The 12,553-nt window shown below is 42.6% G+C and overlaps 1 protein-coding gene across 6 annotated transcripts in view; it reads right to left on the bottom strand.

Moving 5' to 3' along the window:
- Positions 1-5,571: 5,571 nt before the first annotated feature.
- Positions 5,572-12,553, bottom strand: part of st3gal3b (ST3 beta-galactoside alpha-2,3-sialyltransferase 3b) — a 44,591-nt gene continuing 37,609 nt past the window's right edge. For all 6 annotated transcript variants that reach the window (XM_020616009.1, XM_020616007.1, XM_020616010.1 and 3 more), the window contains 3 exons: positions 11,164-11,310; positions 9,679-9,825; positions 5,572-6,644 (listed from right to left, as the gene is read on the bottom strand). In XM_020616009.1, the coding sequence (XP_020471665.1) occupies positions 6,555-6,644; positions 9,679-9,825; positions 11,164-11,310 (384 nt within the window). In that variant the 3' untranslated portion in view covers positions 5,572-6,554. The remainder of the gene's footprint in view (positions 6,645-9,678; positions 9,826-11,163; positions 11,311-12,553) is intronic.

Below are 12,553 nucleotides of genomic sequence, written 5' to 3'. Positions count from 1 at the left end.
GAAGGTGATTTGGCAGTGTGAGAGGGATTTACAGCATGACACTGTTAGTACACCCACAGTTAAACCTCATGCAAGCACAACACATTTAGAGCTTGAGCACACACTCATTCAAATGTAGTTTCTGGCCAGCTACAGGAACCTGATGACTCCTGGGAAATGTTTAATTTCCCTGAAATGGAATAAAAACTAGATTTTTGTCAACATTTTTTAACAATATACAAGGTTTGGATTTTTTTTTTTTAAATGTCTGGAGATGTATTCCCAAATATTACTGCCCTCCTGTTGTGTGTATAGCGGTTGCTGTAGATGCTTGGTTCTGTCATGAGTCCATACACATTCAGGACTGCGCTGCGAAGGTGGTGGGCAGTTTGGATTTGGGTGGTGATGCTGAGAGGAGACAGAATGGAGAAAGAACAGTGAGTATGCCAGATGTGAAGGACAGCAAGCAGGTAATTCCTTCCCACCAAGGTTTGTCTGTTTTTTTTTTGTTTTTTTTTCTGGAGGCACAGGTCACTGCCCTCGCTGTTTGTCCTTCCTCCCCACCTCTATTGTGCTCTCTCTCCATTCGAAAGTGACTTTCTTTTCTTGGGCCTCATCTAGCTTTTAAGTTTGTTTTCACTCTTCAAGTGGGAACTCCCTTCCTCCAGAAAACTGTCCAAACCCCTCAGCCCCAATCTGTGGGACAAAGTCATACTGTAGCTAGAAGAGCAAAACAGTGAACTCCATAACGGCATGTTTCCACATTAGCTCAGCAAATGAATATAGCTGATAAATCTTCAGTAATTTACACTTCATCAGAGCTTTTCAAAGCTAAATTCCTGCCGCCTCCAGCTTTGTTATATCACTGTTCATACAAACAAATCATAAAACAGAGCGTCATCATATGGCATGATTAGAGAGGTGTTATTATGTAGATGGATGACAGTGAGCAGAGTGCACAACATGGGAGCTACAGATGGAAGCAGTGATGGAACTTCAGGGCGTCAGGAAGGATAGCTGAAATAATGGGAAGAACAGCAACAATAATCAATAACAAATGAAGCAATTTCTTCAGCAACAACTGTGGAAGAATGCCAACATGATGATGCTTAGCAGGTATAAAGTTTACCACATACACCACCAGGTTCGTGTTAGCATGCTAACATGAACCTGGTCCACCAGGTTCGTGTTAGCATGCTAACACAATACAAGGTCCACTGAGTAGCTGTTGAGGAGCTTTTGATCACATCACACCATCTTCAACGGCAGAAGAAAAAGAAATGGAAATCTGTAACTACAATTTTATGACAAATCTCATGACAATTCCAAAAGAGTGTTATGTGTTATGTTGTTGCGTTATGTTTTTCTTTTAATTTTACTAAAAACACAGTATTAACGTGAATGAATACAATACTGTCACATCTACTATAGTCTCCTTGTACTTCCTTCTAAAGGCCACATAACTGACTGAGTGAAGTGTTTTCTGACTTACAGATGCTTGATTTATTTATTTTTACCTTTCTTCTTGTCTCTGAGCATTTGCTTGTGTAATCCATTTCCTTCCCAGGACAGAGACACAATCAGTAACATCAAACAAGGCTTCACCAGCTTTTAAAAATTCAGTCGTCTTTGAAAAGTTCTGTCATTCTGAACTACTCCTGCTGATACAAAGGCCTACCAGCGATCCAGAAATGATACTTGCGCACTACTGATGAAGCCTCTTGGATGAGAGGTGAAACATCTTCGACCTAGAAATCTAGTCCAGTTGATTTTTTCTAAGTTTTTTCAGCTTGCGCACTATGAGTTTAGAGGCTGACGGAACAAGAAACCGCACTCAGTCAGTGGTACAGATACATGACGAAACTGTAGGTGTGTCCAGGCCACAGACAAAAGTAAATTGACAGAATGTGAGACACAGTGCAGAGAAGGGAATGCCGTTTTCCTTCCTCTCAGCTGACCCGGTATTAAATAAACAAACCAAAAATGGGTGTCTAACTGGGTGTTTTCTATCCCCCTTCCAGCTTTTTACAAGGAGCTTAGATTTCAGGCCCTGAAGGTTGTGACCTTTCCGTTCCAACCCTTCTGAGAAGAGGTGGGGCAGGGAACCTGTCGCTGGGAATAAAAGGCCCGTCAGCTGATGAGCTGCAGACATGCTCATATCCCTGTCTGCTGGACAAACAGGAATGACCGCCTCTAGCTGACCGGCCAGCCAGCCGTCTCGGGGGGTGGGGGGATCCCAGGTGGCAAATATCCTGAGTGAGTATTCAATCCCAGCCTGTGGAGGTCAGGAAATCTGTGGTGTCAGAGAAGCCAGAGCTCAGTGGTTTTGCTGACCATTGAGGCATGACTTGTGGGGGTTGAAAAAGTTCTGGCACCCCATTTTACAGCAGGATGGGACGGCCCAACGGTAATTTAAGGGAGCCCCTCAGCGTCTTGTCCTCTTTCACCTTACGACGGCACTGACACTAGCCCACAGCTGGACAGCCTGCTCTCACTCATTCTCAGCAACGCTGTGGCTGTTAAAGTGAATGAGAGCATCACGGCTGCAGCTGAATTAACTATGTTTATGTTTCTGTGTGTGCGCTAATCAGGTCTTAAATGGGTCCCTCACGGAAACAGCAGAACAAAATCCACCTCAGAGCAGGTAGAGAGAAATAAATACACGGCACAGACGTGAGCAGCCAGCGAAAGAAAAGAAAGAAACAGAGAGAAGAAGAGTAGGTGGGGTGAAAAAAGTGAGAGTAAGAGGGACAGAGTGGTACTGACATAAACACACCAGAGAATAGGCGAGTACATTAAGGAGGAAGTTTGGTGGATGGAGGATTGAAAAATGATTTCCTCTGGCTCTGCAGGTAGGAGATACAGAGTACAGAGCAGCAAAGGAAATCCCCCTCTCCACACGCCTCCGTTCCATCCCTCCTTCATCTTTACTCCGAGCTTCCTGCAGTTTGTAACTTCTGAAAGTGACACACAGGCTAGATAATACCTGATGTGCGCTGCATATACGAGGACTCCCCGGCTGTAAGCACATTGGAGTGAGGCACTGATGGACAGTGTTTTGAAAAGAAGTGCAAAAATGTTCAGGCTGCCACACTACGTATACAGAAAATTCAGTGTACAGAAACATACATATAAATATATACACAAGAAGATAACCCCCCCCACCCCAAAATCATTGAGCTAGGAAAATATATATAGCTGATCCAAGATGCAAACATGCACAGGCAACTGTCCGTTACAAAGTCTTTTATTGAGATGCAGAAAGCTATTTATACTCGTGTATAAAAAACAAAGAAACAAACAGTAAAACCTCTGATCCAAGTAACTTCCCATTGATGTTGATGAAATGTAAAAAAAAAAAAAAGCATCGAAAAATGATTAGTGAATACATTCTGTTGAACAGGTTATTAGAAGATTTGATTTGGGTCCAATTCATTTGAACTCCTCCAGCATTCAGCAAATTTCAAAAGCTACTGTAGAAAAAAAAAAGTGTTCACTTGAAGTAAGGATCTGGTCATTCTCAAAGCTTTAAAGACCATACTGATGGTGTGGCAGGTTTTAGCCCACTGAGTACAACGTGCACATATTTTACATAAATCTCCATTTTCCATGACACATCCATAAGATGTACATTGATTTTCTGCCTTCCAAGAAGCCACTGGTTTCCAGTGACTTCAGAACACTCAAAAAATCTGCCCTCCAAAAACCTAACCCGTTTGTGATGCCCAACCTGACAGCTGTCTTTATTTATGGTACTACTGCAGTCAGCAGGGACCGCTGTCCAGCTCTCTTTGCTGGTGCATTCGAGGATGTTCTAACATTCAGACATTAAAGGGCTACAACAGCAATTTATTATTGCACTGCCATAAAGCTGGGAGAAAACAGGACAGCAAGTGACAGATTTCAAAATGAATGGTCATAATCAAAGGCTGTAACATCCCAGGTTTCAGTCTGCACCATGGGTCAACTCTGAAAAACACTGGATACTACATTTCTCCCCCGATGACATCACCAGTGTTACTTTAGTCCAATTTTGGAAAGCTCCCATCAGAACCACAGGAGGTATTACACAACTGTTTCACTGATTGTGTAGTACTCGAGAGTGAACTATTGACCATGTGTACACACAGGAGTTTCCCTGTAATACTCAGCTGTCAAACACCACTGTACTGTTGTTTACAAACACTATGATGAAGCAAAAAGTGCATTTGGTAATTTCTCGCATTAAAACAGTTGTTGTTTAGTAGGTAGGCTATCATCTAAAATACACTTGTACATAGTTGAGGGGCTAAAAACATATTAAACCACCAGTATGGGGCTTTAAGTCTGTCTGCACTATATATAATAAACACACAGTACAGATATGAAATGGACAGGTCTCAATTTCACAAAAAATGATGAGTGACCTGTCCTCACCTGGATCTGGCCCTACATACTGACTCAGCTGCGGTTACCTTCCTGCCCCTTGTGACAGTTTCCAGGTGATGTGGTGTAAGGCACTGAGAGCGCCTCATGCTGTTTCCTGTACCTTTGCTCTCAATAAAAAAAGTCATAATCAGGAACTCATTTTCCAAAAAAGTTAATTTCTATAAACCAAGCCAAACCGCGGCGGCAAAGGATGTACGGCTGCGTGATCAGTGTTTGTGGCAACTAATCAAGAAAGGAAAGACTTTGTGGAGGAATGGAACAGATGCAACAGCAGCAGCTTACTGACTGAGAGTAATGGAATTGACGTGTGTGTGTGTGTGTGTGTGTGTGTGTACAGTAAAGAAAAGCACTTCCAAAGAAGAAGCAGAAACAGAAAGTAGGTGAAACCCCCACTGAACTGTCATTTGACAAAGTGAAACAAACAAAAATGGCACCATCGTTATATAAAGCTGATTTGAACATTTATGCTAATTTATGTATTTTATGTGGGAGAAGGAAAATCCTGAACCCTTTCTACTGTCTGTTACTGCAGTGAATAAATACTGAAAAGCGTGTAGCAGAACCCTCTATCTTCAAAGTGCAAATGCTTGATCAGCACGTGCTGCCACTGAACAGCTAATACTTTCTACATTTAAAGAAATGTGTAGAAATTGATATTAGGTATCCGTCCTCTCAAACAAGCACACGTCATGTTAATGTAAGCTGTGTGAGAGGCTGAACTAAAGGGTTTCTGACATTTAACATTAAGCCAAAACTCAGAAGCATCGATGGATTCGTGATTTTCTGAGGAAGCACATGGTGGCGACTATGATCAAAAACAGAAAGCAGGCCTGTCTGTGACCAAAAGGCTGGGAGTTTGTGACAAAATAAATAATTAAAAATGACCTAAAAACAAAACAAAACAAAAAATACATATTCATTTTCTACAGTCTAAGATTTCATCATTTAGTGAAGAACAAGAAAGTCTGCAGCAACAGGAGTTAAAAAAAAAAAAAAAAGGGCTCCAACACACAGCCTCCGCTCTCCTTGACACGTTATAGTGCTGGATATGTCCGCTGCCGCCTGAGGGCTCACAGCTGATGAAGTGACGAACACTGTACCGTGCCAGGAGTAAACCGAGAGCAGGGAGGATTTACAAAGAGACAAAGGAGACAAGGCGAGAGATGAGGTGTCCAGATTTTACTACAGGGCTCACCTGACAGAGCTGGCTGACTTAAAACAATAGAAGTCTACAACAAAAATAATTTACACTGACCCTAAACAATTAAGATACTTTAATCCACGTATAACACACTTGTTCAATACTGTGTAAAGTAGAAAATCTTACAAACCTAAAAAACAGTAAGTTTAACTCAAACTTAACACTTTTAAATAATGAATCTGCTATTCATCTCCCCATTCTTCTTTTTGGCGGCCTCTAACTTGATGAGAACAAACACTGAAACCTTGAAACTTGTATATTAACTCACTTAACACTCGAAGGCTAGTGTCTCAAAGTGACACCTGTCTGTGTGGCTGGTGACCCTCACTGATTTATCTGCTGCCATCTGGCCTGGCAAACACCGATTCTGGACCCTAGACAGATGGTAAAGTGAATGAATGAATGGAGGATGGTTAGTGATGATAGTGGGGGTGGTTGCTGCAGCTTCTTACATGTTTATTTACACTGAGGAAAGTGAATACATTCAGGCAGCAAAGGGAGAGGAGCATGCCATCTCCCGAGGTACGATTAGCACTGCTAACACTCCACCCATCACTGCACGCTCTCTGGTACAGTCCTCTTCATCCAGTTCTCCAGGATTCCTTCCTCAATTAAGCTAAACTCTGACATCTGCATGCTGATACAACACCTCTGCTTTTATAATTAACTTGTGATACGCTGAAGCGCGGGGCCGGCAGAGCTTTCCTGCGGAACCAGGACGATCCAGTCCTTGTTCAGTCAGCAGGGGTTTTTGGTTCAGAAGCCACATGTGTCCATCTCTCCATCCTCTTATATCTTGCTTTAAAAGAATCTCCTTTGATATAAAAACTCTGGCAGCACGTGGGCCACCCGGATTCTAAGGGTTCTTTCTCCTCGATTCGTTTCCCAGCTTCCTGTTTCGTAGCCCCTTGGGAAAGGCAGAAGGAGACTGAGAGTGGGTGTAAACTCAGATACCTTTGGTCAGGTCTGTGATAACATTAGCCTTCACCAGCTTGTGGAGGAACTCCTTCTCCTTGAATATGTTGTGTGTCCATGACTGTGAGAGAAAAACAAATTCAGTCATACAACATCCTGAATACTGCAGGAAGATACAGTAACCACAGAGGCCACATTCATCAGCACTTATACACAAAGCATTGCATTATCCTTCAGAGTTACAAGCCTGTGTGTTGGTTTGAGACCTGCGTATTCCCACTGTCTATATGTGTGGGTGTGTACGTGTGCATATATTAAGTGTGAAGCCACACTGGGTCAGTCTTCCTCCCTGCTGTGCTATGCGGTTGACATCCAGTGGGCTCAGTGTAATCAGAGCCAGTGGTTCCTGTGTGCTGCTTTGGGATGGAGAGACAAAGAAACAGCCAGAAAGCAAATAAGGGAGGCAGAGTGTGGAGGAAGAAAGATACAGGAGGGACTATGAGGAAAGAAAAAAAGAACCCTAGGTTTGGCCCTGCAAGACTCTGACTTAGTCTAAGTCCTTTGGGCTCTGGCCCTGTCTGAGTGAAACCTCCTACCACTGTGATGGGCCACTCCAGGACCATAAGGGACAACAGTTTTTTTTGGAAATAGGCACAGGAAACAGCTGCAGTGTTTAAAGTCCAACTGAAATCCATTTTTACTTTCAAAATTGTCAAATTTATCTTTTTTTGTTTGTTTTTTTACATTCATACACCGATCAGGCATAACATTATGACCACTGACAGGTGAAGTGAACAACACTATCTTATTACAATAGCACCTGTCAGCATGAAGGGTGTGTATCATGCAGCAAGTGAACATTCAGTCCTTGAAATTAAGGTGTTGGAAGCAGGAAAAACAGGCAAGTGTATGGATCTGATGGACTTTGACAAGGGCCAAACTGTGATGCTGACAACTGGGTCAGAGCTTCTCCCAGACTGCCAATCCCACAGAAGAGCTACTGTAGCACAAATTGCTGGAAAACCTAATGCTGGTTCTGACAGACACGTGTCACAACACAGTGCATCAAAGCTTACTGCGTATGGGGCTGCGTAGCCAACAGACCAGTCAGAGTGCCCATACTGACCCTTGTGCACTGCCGAAAGTGCCTACAATGGTAGGAGTACATGAGCCTCAGAACCTGACCGCAGGAGTGCCCATACTGACCCTTGTGCACTGCTGAAAGTGTCTACAATGGGCACATGAGCCTCAGAACCTGACTGCAGAGTAATGGAAAAAGGTGGCCTTGTCTAGTGAATCACTCGTTTACATCATGTGGACGGCCAGGTGTGTGTGTGTCACTGGCCTGGAAAAGAGATGGCACCAGGATGAACTATGGGAAGTAGGTCAGCTCGCAGAGGTAGTGTGATGCTTTGGGCAATGTTCTTCTGGGAAACCTTGGGTCCTGCCCTTCATGTGGATGTTACTTTGACACGTAGCACCTACCTAAACACTGTTGCAGACCAAGTACACCCCTCTTCATGGCAACAGTATTCACTAATGTAAGTGGCCTTGTTCAGTAGGATAACACGTCCTACTACACTGCAGAAACTGTTCAGGAATGGTCTGAGGAGCACAATAACTAGTTCAAGGTGTTGACTTGGCCTCCAAATTCCCCAAATGTTAATTCAATCGAGCATCTATAGAATGTGCTGGACAAATACAGGGATCCATATTTTTCTTGCCAAAAAGGGGACCTACACTAATTTAGGCAGGTGGTCATAATGTTATGGCTGATTGTACATTTGAGCCACAAGAAGTCACTTGATCCATTGCTAATATATGTTAAGTACTTATCATAGCAGCTTTAATTAAATCATTTCTAAGCTTGATAAGCTGAGACAGCAAAATTAGAAAAAAATCAGAGCTGGTGACCTCAGGAGCACCATACTGTCTAAGGTGATGTACACAGCACTTTATTATCATTTTTGGTGTGTCTTTTCAGGTTAAAGCACCCACCCAGATAGGTAACAGGCTTTTTCTCCAGAACAGTGGAACAGTACCCGGATGACTGCACAGCTCAGCAGCAGCGTGGTTCCAGAAAAATCAAACAGCCCCAGGGACTGGCAGTTGTTAAATGCTCCAAACAAAAAAGCCACAAGTATTCCCATTAATTAGCCATGTGCGGCTGCTGATGATAATAAATGTCAAAGGTTCACTGGGAGTTTAGACCAAGGTTATCATTGTACTGAGCTCATGGTTTACATGTGTCAGCACATGGGTGACATCTCTGATTCCACTGGGTTTCAGTGTAAACGCAGAGATGAAGACTTGACCGATGGAGAGAGGAGAGGTCTGTCATGCTGGTGTTTAGAAAACCACTGTTCAAATGATGAACTAACAGTTAGCATGTTGCTACACTGACTGATGAAAGACTCATGAAAACACACTTCAATTATAGGCCATGTAAAAGTGACTAAGCACATTTTTAACCACCTTAGTCTTAATAGATTAGTAAATTTAGTTTTTACAAGTACAAATGTACTTTTTTGCCAACTTTAGTTTTTATTCAGAACAAAGTTAACAAATCTGTTTCTTAATCAGTCATTTAGGTTTATATTTAAATATTTTCAGCAACAGATGTGTCAGAGAGACAGATGTGAAAGGAAACAAGATACTAAGAACTTCCCAGTTGGAAGCAATAGAAAAAAATCCTAGTGTATGTGTGTATGTGAATAGAAAAGCCAAGAGAAGGGGTCAATTCTTGGCCTAATATCACCATCAACCAAAATAGTGATTGCTTTTTATGAATGTATTTTGGCTTGAAGCTAGGGTTGTGCAACATGTCATCTACGATATCATGATTGTTCTTTTAACAGTGTGAAAGCCGGTAGTATCAAATGCTACTCACATATTCACTATGTCATGTAAAATCGCAGGACAAACTACTGCACGTGCACATTGAAAGTAGGAGCAGTGCATACACGGCCACCACAACACAAGTTAGTTGCCTAAAAATGCATCAGTTAAAAATGAGTGTGCAAGACTATATTAACTAACGTGGTGAGAAATGTCCCACCAGATCTCCTTTAATGATCTGGCAATTGGAGAGGTCCTTGATTAGTTTACTGCCAAGGTATGAAATAAGTGCTGTGTTCAGATGTTCAAACACTCACCTCTTTAATGGCAGACATCTTGACAGACTCGTAATAGTGCAAAAGTGCATTTGGCGCGTTCATGTCGTAGCCAAAACCTGCCACCGCCACCTCATCACAGTTATGCAGTGCCATCGTGATGGCAACTGTTCCTAAAGTTGGAATGTTCTGTAGTAAAAACAGAGACACAGACTGTCAAAACATAACGGTGCTCATGCACAGACACATACACACCTGGAGCATTCATTGATAAACATTTATTTTGAATAATGCAGAGAATAATATGGCCTAAAAGTATTCAGAATTGTCATTTCCAGATACTTTGACAATGGTTCTGACACAGATGTCCACTCCCGATCATGTATCTGCTTCCCTCCTGCCTTTACGCCTCAGTCTTTGTTCTGCTCCACTGCTGCTAACTGACTCTGAGCACTTGGTGATTAACTGTTACCTTCAAGCCACGACCCCTGCAAACCCCTGCTACAACACATTGATCTACAGAGTTGAATTGTACTTCCTAACTGCCCTGGGCTGCCAGAGATCTGGGGGGGTACAGGGGCTGTGTGTGGACATTAGACAACAAGAGAGAGGAAAAAGGGAGTGTGTGCATTTGTATGAAAAAAAAGACTGTGCAGAAGAAAGTCTTGGGGGGGGGATTTAAATCATTACCCTGATTTGCAGCCCTCAGGGTAGGTGGAGCTGAACCAGCAGCTGGCCAACCCCCTACTGTGTGTTCTAATGCAGATTAATTTACACACACTCACATACACACTCAACATAAACACTTGTATAACAAATAGACCTCCTCATTCATTTCCATGTACATAAACATATACTTATGTCAGAAGAGGGACAGGGAAGTGTTCTAGGGAGAAAATGTGCCAAATCATACAACCCTGCAGCTTGTACTGTATGAGACAGCACTGCAAACACCCAGACACAAGCACAAATGACCACACACACTTTCTCTCTCTAGCGCACACACACAGAGGCCAGATGCCCACATGTTGAACACATGTGGCAAAGTGGAGTTCATGCAGGGGTGTTTTGATGGCCTTAGAGGGCAGAGCTACAGTGATACACCCCTCACGTCTCCTCCAATTCTCTAACTATATTACCCTCTACTTACTAAAAACACACAAACCTATCCAATCACGTACACATACACAGTTTTGCTTTCAAATGCTTTGTTATGTTTAGCTTGTATTCTAGTTGGTGGGGCCCTGACCAACATTTGTTCACTTTATTTCTCCAACAAAACAGTCTGATCTGGTCAAGGCCTGACACAGAAGTCTCATGTCAGGACAAACACAAACAATCCTGAGCACATAAATCAACTTCTACCATTAAAACAACAGCAGAGCAGTGTAGAATTCAGCCAGGGTATTTTACCAATGTCAACAACAAGAAACTGTTTGGCATTTCCTCTTTAACCCTCGGAGTCCATGAAAATGTGATGAAGAAATCTGCAAGGAGGAAAAAAGGAGATGCTTGCATTTGTCTTACCCCTCTGCCCATTACGCCATTGTTGTAGGGCAGACCTATGAACTGGAAGGCAGCTTCCTGGATGAAGTGGGGATTGAGGATTCTAATCCTGGTCGGCTCATGAAGCACTTGCTGAGGCACTGATTTCCAAAACCCCTCTGTACTCCTCTGAAGTGTTGAGGAGAAAACAGACATAGAGGTACAGACATCAAGAATGGAAGAAAAACATAAAACCATACATTAGTCATTTTCTACATAATGTAAACACTGGACTAATTTTTTCCTCCAAAAAGTCCAAGTCATATACATACAACACAAAACCTGGCATTCACATGATGACACCTCTGCCATGGAGCGACCAACTACAATTTACCAAGCCAACAACAAAGCAAGATTATCCTCTGTAACACTGACATAAAACACAGAAGCCAACCAGAAGCCAGACCCCTACCACCACTGATTAGGGAAATGGCTTTGGGGGCTTTAATGGATGAAGGCAGTAATTATAATCCTGGTATGAGGAGAGTCCAGGAGTGAGGGGTGCAGTGTTGCTGTCCTTCTTTTTGAAGTTTTATTGGATACAGGCCTAGGGGACACGGTTGAGGTGTCAAATATTATTACCATTATTTGGTATCAATTTGTACTCAACATTACAAATGCACGTTTTCCAGTTTAATGTTTCTCAAAGTAACAGCAGATGCAAATAATTAATTTTGTTTTACTTCTATTTAAACGAAATCCATTCACCCGATCGACCACGTGAATGACAGCTGTAGGTAATGATGACTATGATGGTGGTGAACGGTGGTGAACTTTTAGCAAGTTCATGTTTACACTCACTAACTCACAAGCAGGACTTACCTTTCCATAGTGATGGTTAGACTCGAAACAGAGTACTGACATGCTTCGAACCACTTGCAACACTTCCATTTCCAATCAATGCTTTCTTTGTGTATCAAAGTGGCCAAGTCACATGACTATTTCACACTGGTTCATAAAACGTTTCAAATTTTGGCAGTTGGCCACTGGGGGCCGATGGAGCATACAACTGCTGATCTTCAGTCAGCTGATTCAGTTGACAGTTACACTACCTGAATAACCAAATAAGAGTTTGGGAGTCATAAGGTTTCCTGAAACATACACATCAGAGCACATTAAAGAAGCCAAGACTATACTGCTACAATCCTGGGGAATAAGAGATAAAGTCTCATGTCTCATTCATACCGTGCTTCAAACATGACTTAGTGTGCCACTCTTCTTCAAATGTGGCATATTCCATGCTTTGCCCATACCTTGCATCTTGCTGTACAGAAGTCCCTGTCTCAGAGCAAGGCACTGGAGGAGGGTCAAGGCCAAACAAACACGTTTCATTCTTCTGGTCAAGCATAAATGCCATAGAGAAGCTGTCCAC

The sequence above is a fragment of the Monopterus albus genome, unplaced genomic scaffold, assembly GCF_001952655.1.
Source record: "Monopterus albus unplaced genomic scaffold, M_albus_1.0 scaffold172.1, whole genome shotgun sequence".
NCBI lineage: Eukaryota > Metazoa > Chordata > Actinopteri > Synbranchiformes > Synbranchidae > Monopterus > Monopterus albus.
Note: the sequence above shows the minus strand (reverse complement) of the source record. Positions and strands in the feature narration are given on the sequence as shown.